This window comes from Girardinichthys multiradiatus, chromosome 20 (assembly GCF_021462225.1).
Source record: "Girardinichthys multiradiatus isolate DD_20200921_A chromosome 20, DD_fGirMul_XY1, whole genome shotgun sequence".
In the NCBI taxonomy this organism is placed as follows: domain Eukaryota; kingdom Metazoa; phylum Chordata; class Actinopteri; order Cyprinodontiformes; family Goodeidae; genus Girardinichthys; species Girardinichthys multiradiatus.
Genome location: NC_061812.1, coordinates 37,138,678 through 37,155,190, shown reverse-complemented (window position 1 = coordinate 37,155,190; position 16,513 = coordinate 37,138,678). Strand labels below are relative to the sequence as shown.

At 38.2% G+C, this 16,513-nt stretch overlaps 1 protein-coding gene across 1 annotated transcript; it reads left to right on the top strand.

The window, feature by feature from the left end:
- Positions 1-2,933: 2,933 nt before the first annotated feature.
- Positions 2,934-15,575, top strand: otop1 (otopetrin 1). Its single transcript, XM_047346836.1, has 6 exons — positions 2,934-6,313; positions 7,136-7,272; positions 7,606-7,664; positions 7,894-8,024; positions 12,498-13,390; positions 14,241-15,575. Exons 1-6 carry the CDS (start codon positions 5,962-5,964, stop codon positions 14,409-14,411), a joined length of 1,743 nt encoding a protein of 580 aa, XP_047202792.1. The 5' UTR covers positions 2,934-5,961; the 3' UTR covers positions 14,412-15,575.
- Positions 15,576-16,513: the final 938 nt, after the last annotated feature.

Here is a 16,513-nt window from a genome sequence, read left to right as displayed (position 1 = left end):
TACATGAATTTAATGAAGCTCCCATTCTGAAGGTTGACGCCTCCGAACTACAATTTTCTTTGTGAGAGCAGACAGCAAAGAAATAGTGGAGGGGTGGCCCCTTTGTTTAAAGATTCACTAAAGTGTAAAAAGGTGTTTCTGGGCAAATGTTTGAATAAATGCCTCTCCAGGTAAAGAGCCCGGTCCGAATCATATTCTTGAATATTTGCAGGCCTCCCAAGTCCAAAACTAACTTTTTCAGTGATTTTTAATGAGCTTTTATCTGGGATATATGTTGATTATGACTGTTTAATTATTGTGGGAGACTTCAACATTCATATTGACAATCCTGAAGACAGAAGTGCAATAGATCTATGTGACACCCTTGGAAATCATCACTAAGGGTCTAAACATTTCCAAGGTGTCTGTAACTGATGTTGCTCTATCTGACCACTTTTCTGTTATTTTTGAAAGCATCATCTGCAATGACTCAGTTTGCCAAAGAGACATGATAAGAAAACACATCTTTAAGGACAGTGCTGCTGAAACCTTTAACCAGATTTACTCTTCTACCTCCACTTTGCCCTGTAACACTGTAGATGAGCTAGTAGATAACTTTCATTCTAAAATCTCGGACATTATTGATTCAATCGCTCCAATTAAAGTAAAGGTCTTTGCTGGGAAGAAAAAGTCTTCGTGGAGAAGTGCTCCACCAGTCAGAAGTGAAAAGAGGGAGTGTTGAAAAGCTGAACACAGGTGGGGAAAGACTGGACTCCAGGTTCACTATATTATCTATAAAGAGAGACTATACAGATATAACCTACAACTGAAAAATGCAAGAGAATCTTTCTTCTCTGAGATCATCAGCAAAAACATTAACAATGCTTGTGCATTATTTGCCACGGTCGACAGGTTAATAAATCCTCCTGTAACTGTAGCATCTGAACTTGCAATGAATTTGCTAAATTCTTTACTGAAAAAACCCAAAAGATCAGAGGGGCAGTCAGCACATCCACATCAACTCCAGTACCAAAGTTGTCTCCAACTAGAACTGATTTTGACAAAATTTCCCAATTTCACCAAATAAACTGCAAAATCTTGGAAGAAATCGTACAGCAATCGTACAGCTTTCCTTAAGAAAGCTTTGCCTGTAATAACATCTGATTTAACACAAATAAACACATCCCTTTTGTCAGGTGTTTTTCCCCAGGAAAACAGCAATTATCAAACCTCTATTGAAAAAGAGCAACTTGGACAAACCTCCCCTTCATCAGTAAGATAATTGAAAAAGCTGTGTTTTAGCAGTTAAACAACTTCCTAATAATGACCAACCGCTTCGATGTCTTCCAGTCAGGCTTCCGTGCTCACCACAGTACAGAGACTGCTCTTGTCAAGGTGTTCAATGACATCCGTATAAATGCAGACTGTGGAAGAACCACAGTGCTGGTATTATTGGACCTTAGTGCAGCATTCGACACTGTTGATCAGTCCATTTTATTAGAGCGCCTGAAAAACTGTCTGCCTTTTTGGAACAGCACTGTATTGGCTTAAATCCTACTTAAAGGGCAGGTAGTTTTTTGTGTCAGTAGGTAACTTTGCATCAGAGACCACAAAAATCACATGTGGCGTTCCGCAAGGGTCCATCTTGGGGCCCCTCCTATTCAATATCTACATGCTCCCCCTAACTCAGATTATAATAAACAACAACATAAGTTATCATGCAGACGACACACAGCTATACGTTACGATGTCACCAGGTGACCATGAACCCATTCAAGCGTTGGGTAAATGCTTAGAAGAAATCAATGGATGGATGGGCCAATATTTTCTTGAACTGAATCAAAACAAAACTGAAGTAATTTTTTTGGACCAAAGGAAGAGCGTTTAATAGTTAGCACACAGCTTCAGTTAATACAGCTACAAACCACCAATCAGGCTCGAAACCTGGGTGTCGTGATGGACTCAGACCTGAACCTTCAGAGGCACATAAAGACAGTAACAAGGTCGGCCTTCTATCACCTAAAGAACATCTCCAGGATTAAAGGACTAATGTCTCAGCAGGAAAAACTAATTCATGCGTTCCTCTTTAGTAGAATAGATTACTGCAACAGTGTCTTCACAAGTCTGCCTAAAAAGTGGATCAGACAGCTGCAGTTGATCCAGAACGCTGATGCCCACGTCCTCACTAGAACTAAGAAAGTGGAGCACATCACCCCGGTTCTAAAGTCCCTACACTGGCTCCCTGTAGCTCAGAGAATAGAGTTTAAAATACTTCTGTTAGTCTATAAATCACTGAATGGTTTAGCACCAAAATACATTACAGACTTGTTGTCAGTGTATCAACCACCCAGACCTCTCAGGTCATCTTGCTCAAATCTACTCTGCATATCCAGAACCAGAACCAATCATGGAGAAGCAGCTTTTAGTTCTTATGCTCCACTAATCTGGAATAAACTCCCAGAAAACCGTAAAAGCGCCGAAACCCTAAGTTGCTTTAAATCAAGATTAAAAATGTATTTGTTTAGAGTGGCCTTTGAATGTATTATCTAAACATTATTAGTTACGTTTTCAGTCCAACTTTTCTTCCATTTTCATATAATTTTGTCATTAATTTTTTTTTTTTTTTCCTTTTTTATTATCATCTTATTTTAATTAGTAATTTTTATTATCTTTAATTGTTTGTGTTCATTTAATTATTTAAGTACCTTTATGTCACTGTAAAGTACTTTATCTATTATTTATCTTTCTCTTTTTTGATGTACAGCACTTACTGATGTACATGTCTTACTGACATGTAAATATGACATGTGCTATATAAATAAAATGGCCTTGCCTAGCATTAAATGAACATATTGGGCTCCTTTAGGGTCTTTAGTAATTATAGCACGGAACATTAAAAGCTTAAATGTGTTAACCAAATGATTTCTGTGGGTTGCATTATATTGTCAAACAAAAAAAAACAAACATTATTGTCATCCACAAAGTGATTTTGCACCTTGCATTGGTGAAAATATTTGTTCTGTCTTAGACTTTGAAAACAGTTTTCAGAAAGATTTCCTAGTGCAGTCACTTTCTTAAACTGTTCATCAACTTAGCCCTAAACAACAACTGCAGCCTCTGAAGAGTTGCTCAAAGGGGATGTACTTTCTTCTGTCTTCGTTTGAGTCTCAAATTTGAAAGGAATCCATTAGGTCTCAGTAGAATGGAAGTAGGAGTACTGCAGGAAGGCATTTTTTTTTCAATATCTTGACTCCTATTCTGCCCAGCCAACTGAATTATATAGACTGTTTGTGACCACTGGTGTGTGTTTGCCTCTTTTTCTTGACTGTGCCTTCAAGCACTTGACACTTTGAACTTCTAAACACTCTTGGGGTAAGATAAGGATAATAATGAGGCTCTTTTTAGATCAGCCCTTCTGCTGGCCTGCAACAAAATAAGGCACATTTTCTGAATGTTTTTTTTTTTTTTTTTTACAGAATTATTTGTTCTACATTCAGAATTTTTCTCTAGGTTCGTGTAGAGGAAACTATCTCCTACGATGCTTTGTAACGTTTTTCAGTGGCCACATGAGCTACATCTCTATCAGGTTTACCCATCTACAGACAGAACGTTAATTATTCTTCCTCATAATGTGAGTGATAGCTTGTTTTAAACAACTTTTTTTCCATTTAGACTGAAAAGTTAAATTTTGCTGTCATCAAACGGACACTAGAGACACAGGAAGTTGAAGGGTGTAAATACTTTGGTAAGATACTGTATGCCCACATAATGTAATCTTTAGTTCAGCAAAAGCCAAAATCCAAAGTCGTGCCCACACCTTGTGACCTAAATGTTGCTGAACTGTTTGCTTGATTGTCCTGAAGCGCCCTTCAAATTCAATCAGCGTTTAAACCTAATCTGTTCCTCTCTACAGCCTGCTGATAATGAGCGGATCTCTGGTTTCTGTTGTCTTGTGTACCATCAATGATCAAGAAGTCAATACTCAAACGGATGACGCTGAATTGAAGCAGTAACTCCATGTGTTTTTTTTTGTTTTTTTTCCATTCCAGTACATTTTGGTGAAGTGTTTTGCTACCGGGAAACAGATGGATTTTCTAAATAATGCATTGTTCCAGCAGGCGATCCTCCCACTTTAAGGTGCGCCTTGCAGCTACGTGATGTATTGTTTATCCTTTCCGACAGACTGACCAAGAAGGAAGCTGGAACTGTTAATGTTATCACTTGAAAGTAGATTAGTGCTGTTGTCCATTGAGTCGCGTTGGTAACCAATCATATGTCAGTGAGCCCCGTGATTTAACGATATTCAACGGGGTGCAGAAACATTTCGTCATCGTTTTTCCATACTTTGTCTCTGGGCAGCCGCCGTTGTGTAATAGTCAAGATTTAAAATGGGCTATTCCTTAATCCTGAAGTTTTTTTTTCAAAAGTTTGAGCTTGCTTTTTATTCATTTTTGGCCCTTTTTTTGTAGTAATAGCGCGCATTTAAAAAAGCATTTAACAAAACATGATTTATTAAAACAGTTTGTCGTTGACACCTGTTTCTGCTCGTCATAAATACACTGCGTTTTCTACCATTTTTATTTGAAATATTCTGATCACATTGTAAGTTTTATTTAATAGCCTAATTAATTAATTACTGGCTGTACTTTGTATGGGGTTTTTCGCCAATAAAGTCTTTCTACAATAAATGTGTGAACAATGCTTGCTTAAAACATCTCCAGGTATTTCCGCAATGATTTTTTAAGATGCGGTTTGGTATTTATTTATCTCTTTTGCATAAAGAGCGATCTTTACAAACATGTTTACATTTTTGTTTGCTAAAACTGAGGTTTACTTCTTTACTGTATTCTTTTTTTACTATTAAGTTCTGCAATGTCTAGGTTTCCTTTAAATTATTTATTTCGTTGATGTTTATTTTAGCTTTTTTTTGAACGGACAACAACTTAGGAAAATAATTGTATGCATTTTATTTATAAATAAATGAAAAGAATGGAAAAAAAAGAGGGTAACATAAAACCCAACTCACCTGGTTTCCAGCTTCTGTTTTATTAATATTCTACAGTATGCAAACAGATTCCCATAACATATTGCTTATATTAAACTAGATTCATCCAATTCCCATCTATCACCCATCCGACCTCAATGTTTCTGGGCAGTCCCACGCATTGATATGCAAATTACGCACCACGACCACAGCCTTAAACAGTCTGTCCCTCCCGATCATCTATTAAATCTTTGTGACCTTTCTGCACAACAAGCCATTGTAAATTATACAGTACACGTCTACGTTTTACTTCTTGATCATTGAATATCGGTGAGCTGCCTCTAAAATGTATCACCTAATATCGGTTAAACTAGTGTGAAACAGTGATCGTCTCTTTCAGCCCAACATCTGGAAGGCTGCCAGCGAAAATACTGAGAAAAGACGTTTGCCAGTTGGACTGAGGCGCAGGATTTGGACTATTTGCTTTCCTCTTATGTGGTTAACTCTGCGGTTTGGGTTCTTACCTGTTTTTTTGTTTTTTTTTGTTTTGTTTTTTTTAGACAATGAATGGTTGGCATGGCTGTCAAATTGAGATCAACTAATTTCTTAGAAACACGTGGGTGTTTCGACAGGGCGGATGGCTGGGATCACCTTTAGCTGTAATTTAATCCCTCATTTGATGTGACTCAGCGGGCTTATTAGACGTGCAGATATTTGCGTTTCGGCGTAAGGCCCACGGTGCGACATTGGCATCTATCAAGTCCACGGCGAGGTTGGACACTGGATCTTGTGCGTAACCACTGAGCCGGACCTCGAAGATCGAGTTCATGCTTGGCACTCTTTGTATCCGTCTGAGTCGGCGCCCTGCGGAAACCCGTAACGCACCTGGCCTCCCTCTGATGCACTTATAGCCCACAAAACTTTGATTTTTCTCACACACCTTTGCAGTTTTGCACATTAAACTCGCCACAATAGTGGAACACGGCAGTCTGAACATCATGTCCCTGAACAAGTACTGCCAGAGCTCCTCTTCTTCATCTTCCTCCAGCTCCATACGGGACAAGAAGGTCTTTTCCAATCTGAAGCTCGGCCTGACAGGAGACTACCCGAAGAAGAACGCAGAGCTGCTCAGCGCTCAGTATGGGATCAACCTGCTTCTGGTCGGGGTGGCGCTGATGCTGGCCATTGCGCGGCATGACTCCTTCGTTAAGGAGAAGGACCTGCTGTCCTTCACCACCGGCCTCATGATAGTGCAGCTGCTCTGGATGCTGTGGTACATCGTGATGCGGCACAGCCAGAGGAAAAAACAAACTCAGAGAGACGTGACTGCCACAACATGCTGGATAAGAGGTGAGCTTGGAAAAGGAGACATAGTTGGATGCGTAAAAGGCTTGCAGTTATAAAAGCTGTAGGAGAGAAAGTTGTGGACATTCAAACATTTTTCATTTAAGCATTTTGTTTTACCACAAACATACAAATGATTTCTATTTTTTAAATATTGGTATGGAGTGCCTTTAAAAAGTATTCACTCCTTGAACATTTTCACATTTTGTCGGGTTACAACACATTCCACTGTGTTTTAATGGGATTTCTTGTGAAAAAATCTGAAAAGTGTGGCCTGCATATGTATTCAGCCCCCTTTACTGCCATACCCCTAGATAAGATCATAGGTAACCCAAGTTGCCTAAATAGTACAACATTTACCTGTGTGTAATTTATCTTGAACAAACAGTATCATAAAGACCAGCAATACTAGACTGCCAATAGTATACTCTGTCTGAATGATCTTGTCAAAGTCTAGCCTTTAATCCTATTAAGAATCAGTGAGAATTAGTAAGACTTGAAAACTGATGTTCATAGATGCTCCCATCCAATCTGACAGATGTTTAGCCGTCTCTTGATGTGCACAGCTGTCAGTGACTTACTTTAAAACAATTGCTTCTGAAATAACAGGTGGTTCTACAAGGTGTGGAAGGAGCTGGGGAGAGGGGTTGTGGGCTGAATGCAAATGTGTGCCACACTTTTATTCATTAAAGAAATCCCCACTTATGTGCTACTTCGTGTTATATCACATTACAATAGGCAATAGTGGAAGGTTCAAGTGATATGACTTCTTTTTCAAGACAATGTAAATGACAAATTTTGTGTAATTTGGTTCTTTTTGTTTGGTAGGTGGTTTAACTCTCCTTGCTGTCCTCTCATTGATCATGGACACCTTGAAAATTGGATACTTTGTCGGCTTTTGGTCTTGCTTGTCAGCTGTGTTCGTAGTATATCCTGTCATCCATGCAATTCACACTGTAGCACAGGTAAGTTTACAGACCTGGTTTCATCTCAATGAAGTGATAATCTTTTGTCAGCATTTTACCAGCTGGGCTCTTATTATCTTTGTACCACCAATGGACTGGATAATGTGTCCTTTGTTGTAGTAACACTATAATCATGTGCTTTTCCATGTTATTTGAGTGTAACCCCATATGGCAAAGCAGATCCGTGTGGTAAAGAGACTTAAATGCTCAGCTAAAGATTAGTATTCCTTTGGTACATATAACAGTAGTGTATGTGTCAAATGATGAAACTCATGGAACTTGTTTTGATTTAAGTTTCACAAGCTGTTACTTTTGTTTTTTGGACTTCTTTAGGTACATTTTGTCTGGTTTTACATCAAGGATGTGATCAAGAGCTTTGAGACATTTGGAAGGTATTTTAAATCTGGTGTCTTATTATTTCACATATATCAAAAGAATGCAAATGCACACCATGCTTTTCAGATTTTTCTATACCATGTATCAATAGGTACTGTATCTGAAAAATACTTTTTTCTTTACTTTTAAAAATTAAAAGTAAAAATAATAACTCAACCTTGCATCGTAAGGCAGTCAATTCTCTCCACAGGCTGTTAGATACCTATTACACATCTGTCTCTTAAGGTTCGGTGTGATTCACGCAGTCTTTACCAACCTCCTCCTGTGGTGCAACAGTGTGATGTCAGAGACTGAGCACTTCATGAGCAACCACATGAAAAGAATCTTCGCCCTGGAATTTGAAAATATCACTGAAGGTAAGGGCCAATGGGTCGATTGCTACCTTGTACCTCAGAAGAAAAGTACACTTGTCCACTTGAGAGCTGGCTTCAATGGATGAAAGAAATCTAAAAGAGAGGAGGGTCTGAAAGGGGAAGGGAGAGAAGCTTAGCCTCCCAGTAGGTCTTGTTTGTGTCAAATGTCTCTCTATTAGGTTTCACAGAGTAACACAGATTTGCAGGTCCTGGCGCCCCCCTTCCTGGTCCTTTCTGCACACTTCAGCCACCGCTGCCCTCCTTGGCAACCCCCCGCTTGACCCTAGACATCTTTATCCCAAGGCTGCTTAGTCCCAAGGGTGCTGCAATTACAGTAACTGATACACCTAAGCCTGCAGTTGGGGGTTCAGTCGCTCCTCCTCATATCCGGCTAACTGTGAGGGTGGCTGCACCCTGACTGTTCCCCTTTTAATTAAAAGGCGCAGCTCCACGGTAGTGGCCTCTTGTGGGCTGTGGGAGGGGGGCACACGGCAGGGTTTTGTTAAGGTGTGACCCTGGGGACAACCAATAACCACAGTGGGCTTTACAAGCAGTGGGTAAGTATGAACCATACATTCAACTGCAGGTGTGTTCATGTAATGGGAGAAATTTCTGATCTGTAAAATATTACCTCTTATGACTGAACACGCAAATGCAATAAAAAAAAACAATACAGGTGAAACTTTAATTGAATGGGTAGCTGTTAACAAAAGCACTTAATAACATACTTAAGAATGAGTTCAATTGCTTAGCCAAGTTAGATAACAGCATATAAACTACATGCACATCTAATTTTTTTTTTAATGATCCTATTCAGTTGCACATTTCTTTTAATCTGAGTATACTACTCTTAATAACTGTACAGTATTTTTTTTATGCTGTAAATTATCCCTCACTCATCCTGACATCACTGCTGTAATTAAGCCAGGTTTGTAGGCTGCATTGTTCCCATACAGCTTTTTATCTCCCACAAATTTTGGGGCCTAGATCAGGGTTTTGTGATGATCACTCCAAAACCTTGACTTTGTTGTCTTTAAGCCACTTTGTAAATTATTTGGCTGTATGATTAGGGTTTGGAAGACCCTCTTGTGCCCAAACTTTCACTTCCTGGCAAATTTCTCGAAATGCTGCTTTAATATTTCCACATAATGTTCTTTGCTCATAGTGCCATTTTTTGTGAAGTGCACCAATTCCTCTTGCAGGATAACACTCACACAACATGATACTGCCACCTCCATACTTCACAGTTGGGATGTTGTTCTCAGGCTTGCAAGCTTCCCCCTTTTTCCTCCAAATGTGACAATGCTTGTTAAGGCCAAACACTTCAAAACGTGTTTCATCAGACCACAGGACATGTCTCACAAAAAGGAAAGTCTTGATTTTTCCAAGATTTCACTCTGGGACGTAGGAATCCATGCTTTTGAGACATTGCCTTAAAATGCATCCAGAGGCATGGCACTATTTAACTAAAATGTTGTGAATTAACCTTACCTAGCCATGTCAGCTGGGCTTTGCTAAATAACTTAAAGACACTGTAATGTTAGTTTAACTTCTGAATTTTAAAAATTTAGTAAAAAGAAAATCTTTGATAATGTCTCTCTCTCATCCTAACTGAACTAAAACAGAACAATTTTAATTTGACTTCTTGTCAGACAGTGAGGCAGAAAATGCCTTTTCACACAGTGTAAATTAATATTAAATCGTCGATGTTTTTTAACTTAAAGCATACACTACTGGTCAAAAGCTTTAGAACAACTTTTACATTTAATGTATTTCTTTATGTTTATGACTATTTACATTGTGTGTAGATTCTGACTCAAGGCATCAAAACAGTGAATGAACACATATTTAAAGTTATTTTGCAAATTTTCATTTGCTACATAATTGCATATGTTATATTTTAGAATCCTTAAAGTAGCCGCCCTTTGCTGTGATGACAGAAATATTAATATTTGGCCATCTCTCAATGAACCTCTGGGAAGTTCTTTCAAGACTCTTTGGAAAACTATTTCAGGTGACCTCCTCATGAAGCTCATGGCGAGAATGCCAAGAGATCAAAGCAGTAATTCAAGCAAAGGGTGGATATCTAGAAGAATCTAACATATAAAATGTTTAGTGTTATATATATACCATGTAAGAATATTAATTCTGATGCTTCAGAAATTGGAGCTAATGCTAAGTTGTGATGCATATTTGCTTTTTATTTGGAATGTTGCTAATGAGGGATAAATGTATATACTCAAACAATGAATTGAACTGTTGGCAATTTGAAACCTGTTGGATTGATGCTAACCACGCCCTTGTTTCATGAAAGAAATGAAAAGGATTATACCAGACTGATTGGACTGGTTAGACCGGCTTATTATTTAACAGATTATTCTTTCTATTCTTCACAAACCCGGTTTGTAAGTATGCAAAATAAATACTGTAAAATAGTAATTACCCTTTCGATCTATAATGTTAAAAGGAAATTTGAGCAAACATGTCAGAGCCCATCTGATATAAGCAAACTTCGTAACTGCTCAGGGATCCCTGCTGGCCTGGGGAACCCAAGAGGACTGTAATTAACAATCATTAGGTTTAAAAATGTACCTCTGGTGGCCATAGCAAGAAAACATATGTTTAAAGGTATTACAATTTAGTTGAAGTCATATAATACAGACATTTGCTCCAGTATTACTTGGTTCTTCAATCAAAAATATCTTTAGTTACATTCAAACATCCCTTTCTCTAATACACAACTTTAGGTACTTTAGTATAAATGTCTAAGTTGGAGCATGAAAAGAAATAGAAAAGATACAAAAGTGTTAAAATTAATTATTTTGAAACATTTTAAATGGCAAACGTTTGCATAGAAATGATTGTAGCACCACCAAAATTCATTCCTTGTCCCCACTGAAAATATTATAAGATAATTGTTGCCCCTAACCCTCTAAATACTAAAAATGTACTTATATTACTATAAGTATATTGTATTTAGGTTGTATTTTACATATACATTATTCAGCAGCACACTTCTCACATCTTTTCACCTCACAGGGTAGGGTAAAAATGGGGAATGTCATCAGCATTTACCAGGGCGGGGACCAAACTGCCCCATTAGAAATGGTAAAATTTTCAGATAAAATTCCTGTATAGTTTACATTTACAATAGCATTCTCAAGGGATTCATTCCACCGAAATCTCAACAATATTTCCCTAGTTAAAGCCTGTAAAGATTCTCAAAATCCTTACCGGATTAAAAAAAACAAACAAACATATGTGTGGTTAGGATCATAATAGGCTATAGTTTTCATTATACACATATATAACATGTTAGATAGATAGTTCTCACTTAAACCCAAAGTTTAGACTCCCGCTAAACAATAAAGGTGACACTTGGCATAACATTTTTAAATAGCTCTAGCTCTTTAATTATCTGATGAATAGTGTGACTTATTTCTATTGTTTGGAATAAGTCTCATTATGTCATTGAAATTTGTAGTTGGACTGTATCCATGAACCACCAGAACAATACATGTCACCTCGAGCCATTTTACAAACAGGTCTGATTCATATCCAGTTATATACAATCTATTTCAATCTAAATTCAGCTTAAATTATTCCAGTTCATTTGAGTAAAAGTCACCAAATGTCTGTGTGAAATGTCTGAGCAGGAAAATAAAAGAAGCATTAAAAGAAAACTCAGATACAAGTGCATAATGAATTGTTGTAAATATCTCTGAATGTTAAATGCTGGGGAACAACAGAATGCCTTAACAAGAACTAATAGAAAAGGTAAATGTTCACGATTTACTTATTATTTTGTTATTATTTGGCTTTTTGAACTCTGCAAAGGCATTAAAAAAGCAACTTCCTCAATGGATCCACGTATACGTTTGTAAGGTCCATTACATTACAGTAGCTTTAAAAGGCCAGTGTTTGTGTCTGTGCAATCGAGACTGTGTTACAACAAGGTGTTGTGAATACCCTAACTCTAACCCAAAATAATCCTATCTGCACGTCAAAATAGCAACAATGACTGCATATAAATTAACCTTAAGTTAGAAGTGGGCCTTAATGACTTTATGAGATTCCTATTAGATGACCAAAAATCTGCCCGAGTTTCTCTTTTATTTCATCCAATTATTATTGCAAATTTATGGTGGGTGCTACATTTCTCTTTGGCCTGTACAGTCATTGTTATGTTATTCAACAATACGTCCATTTTGTTTTGGGTTTCCATTGTGTCATTGTTAGTCGTTTACAGTTTCTATCTGCCCTCTTCTTTACTTACAACTCTAAATGCTTTCCAGGAATACTGACACATATAAGCCCTTTGGCTTCTTGTTGTTTCGGTCACTGTTATGCCTCAATGGATGGGTGGGACTTTTGTGTTGTTTTAATAATGCTTGCCATAACTATGGTATTGTGTTGTGTTAGCTAACAATTGTCTCTAAGATCTTTGTACACATTTTTATTTTATCTGTTTTCCAGGGGAGCCTGAAGTGCCTTGCAACTGCACAACAACCACATGCTCCCTGCTCTCCCAAAGCTTCACTTATCTGTTCCCGTTCAACATTGAGTACCACATCTTTGTCTCTGCACTGCTTTTCGTCATGTGGAAAAACATCGGACGCACCATTGATATGTCCTCCAATAGAAAAAGTCTGGTGACCAAAACGCAGGGATTAACCTTAGGCCCCATTTTGGGTCTCCTTGCACTGGTCAGTACTATTGGAATACTTGTGGTCTACATTACACGTTTAGAGGGCCCCCTGGAAGTACGACAGTCGGCCATTTCTATGTTCTACATATATGGCATCATCATGCTGGTGGTCATGGTTTCTGCCTGTGCTTCAGGTTTGCTCATATACCGAGTAAACCACATGCCGTTTGATGCATCAAAGAACCCTTCAAGACAGTTGGACACAGAGCTGCTGTTTGGATTCTCTCTGGGCTCCTGGTTAATGTCCTGGTGCAGCATTGTGTCAGTATTTAGCAACCCCAGCGACCCTCCTCACCGCTGGACAAACCTAATCTACTCCCTCCTAATTATTCTGGAGAAGTATGTTCAGAACCTCTTCATCATTGAGTCACTTTATCGCCAGCAAGAGAATGTACAGAGAACGGACCCAGAGTTGCCCGCTGCTCCGGAAGTGTTCTCAGTGACTTTGTCTCCACCTTCCTTAAATGGGATCATCAATCAGGCTTATGAGTCTCCTGACGGGGGTCGCAGTTCCGTGGAGAACGAGCAGGAGGATAATGGACAGGTGCACGGATGTCAGCGGAAGCAGTCAGATGTGCGGCTGCCTGTAGAGGATCCCCTAAATATGAAGAGGCTGGTCCTGAAGAACATTGCTATTTTACTGTTATTGTGCAATATTTCGGTAAGTTTTTCTAGAAAGTAGACACTCAGTTTAATAAGTATTGTACTGATTTTTGCTTATTACGGTTTTGGTTCAGTCTCATAGGTTTTGTTTTAAGACACTTTTGGAAACTTGTGGTTTACAAATGTGAAACCCTAAATTTACACAAGACATTACATGCACATAACCACACAGCAGAGTTCCTAACAATCTGGTGATGTATTTAACTACTTGGATATAATGTATTTTATCTATCAGTGTAGGTGGATGGCCATGTCTTGGTGGGTTTTCAGTTATGCCATTCTCTTTTCTCTTTCAGATGATGGGTTGAACAGTGCTCTTTGAGATAATCAAAGCTTGGGATATTTATTCCTACCCTAACCCATCTCTGAACTTATCCACAACTGTCTCCCTGACCTGTTTGCTGTTCCTGGTCTTTATGGTGGTGATTGTTTACTAATGTTCCCTAGAAACCTCTGAAGCCTTCACAGAACATCTGCATTTCTACCGAGATTTAAGTACAACTAATTGGAATTGGTTCACTAAATAGATTGCTTCTGAAGGCAAAAGTTGCACTGGATTTCATTTAGGAGTATCAGAGTAAAGGGGACTGAATACATATGCACACCACACATTGTTTCAGAGTTAGTTTTTTTTACTTTGGAAATCTATAATTTTTTCTACTTTCTGATGATATACTACTTTGTGTTTGTCTATCACATAAAATCCCTGTAAAGTTTGTAGCTCTAACAAAATCTCAAATAGTTTGTATTCAGCTGGATGGACATATAGCTCCAGAAATAGTAAGTGTATTGTATCATCCCTGCCACAGCAAGTCAAGGTTGTCCTAATGGCTCTTTTCCTCTTTCAGTTGTGGATCCTTCCCGCCTTTGGCTGCAGGCCACAGTATGACAATGGGTTGGAAGAGGAGACGTTCGGCTTTAGCGTGTGGGCAACAGTTGTCAATTTTGCCATTCCTCTAAACCTTTTTTACCGTTTTCACTCTGTGGCCTCCTTGTTCGAGGTGTTCCGCCGAGTCTGACTGAAAGGAACCAGTGAATGGTGCTGACAAGATGCACAGGAACCCTTGTCAGCACCACAGGAACCATTCCCATGGTTGTATCAAAGCGCAGATCAACTGTTCAGAAGGTCATCAGAGTCACTTCTGTTATGCATACCTGAAAGGAAATCACAGACAAACAAAACTTTGGAGAGACGAACAATAGAGCCTGTGGTTCTTGACGAATAACAGAAAGCTTCTTATACATGTTTATGGGGGAAATGTATGTAGACATTTTGCTAGTTTTAGAGGGACTCTTTCATACTTTTTATTCTGATCTCATTATTGTATTTATTGGGACATGATCTACAATATAGGCCTGAATGCATCATCTGAAATACACATTTTATAATCTCATAATCATGACTATAGACATATTATGCACTATTGACAGAATCACAATATCTGAAAGTTAACAGTGCAGCCACTGTATATAAAGTATATGGAAAACGTTCTCCCTTATTCATATTTAAAGTTTAGATAGAGTTGTAGAACAGAATGCATAGTAGAACTGCAAGTTTGTAGTTACAAACTTACTATATTTTTACACATTATTAGTTGGCCTTTTGTTTTCACAAGTAGCCCCTTCATCTCTTAGCCAATGATCAGAGTCCATGTGCACTCTGATCCTTTCTGTTGAGCTGATGGAAAGATATATTCAAAATGATTCCTCTAAAACGTTTTCTTTTGTTAACCAGATAACATTCATAATATTATCATGCATCAGGATGGGCACGTCTTTAATTTAATACTAGAAAACAATACTATTACAGCCATTACCAGTCACCAGGGAAGGAGCTACCCCTGGCGGTAATGCAATAAAAACAATCAGTCTGGGACAAAGTTTGCACTAAAGACATGTGTTATAAAATTTGCTGTAAGTTTTATTCAGGGGTCCAATTAAGTTCTCAGCTAGGTGCTATCCTCCCTCTGGGTTTTCTATGTGCCAAGTTGTGGGAAACAAAAAAAAAAATAAAATTGTTTGCATAATTCTGTAGTCTTGTATATAGTGCTACTCTAATCAAAATCCCTCAGCTACAATGGTGTAATTTTGTGCATATTTGATCAAATTGTGCTTACAAGACATTGTGTAACAATATTCTGTGCATTTTATAATAAAAAGAAGTTTTTCTTTTGCAACCGTAAGACTTATATCTTGCCTATCTTTTGTCATATACACCACCTCACAAAGTATTAATGCCCCTTGAACGTTTCCACATGTCACTTTAAAACTATAAACTTGAGTGTATTTTATTGGGATTTTATGTGTTAGAAAACAGAAAAAGGCATAATTGTGAAGTTGGAGGAAAAGGATATATGTGTAATTTTTTCCCCTAATAAAAATCTGAAATTGGGTGCATTTTTCTGTTCATACCACCATCTGGTTTTAGAAGTACATATAGCCCTCCTGTGTGTAATATGATCTCTGTATTATTCCAACTTCTCTGCAAAGGCCTCAGAGGTTTGTTAGTGAACATTACTAAACAAACACCGTCACGAAAACCAAGGAACACAGCAGACAGGTCAGGGAATAAAAATCTGGAAAGGTTTAAAGCAGGGTAAGCTATAAAACAATATCCCAAACTTTTGGACAGCTCACAGAATGATGTTTATTCCTTCATCTGAAAATGGAACGAATATGGCACAACTGCAAACCTACCAAGACATTCCATCATTATAAATCAAATAGCCATGCAATGAGAGCATTAAAATGAGAGGCTACTAAAAGGTTCATTGTAACATCAAGTATGAGAAGGAAAATGCTCTGCTCAGATTATAGTAAAACATAGCTTTCCTCTCTCACACATTGAAAATACTGTGTGTGGCAGAAACTAACACTCCACATAATCTTGAACACATCATCCCCACAGTGAAACATGGTGGTGGCAGCATCATGCTGTGGGGATGCTTTTCTTCAGCATGGAGGGGGAAGCTGGCAAGAGTTGGTGGCAAGATGGATGGAGCTAAATACTGGGCAATTGTTGTAGAAAACTTGTTAGACACTGTAGGCTTGAGTCAATGGCAGAGGTTTACCTTTCAACAGGATAATGATACTAAACATACAGCTTGAGCCACAATAGATG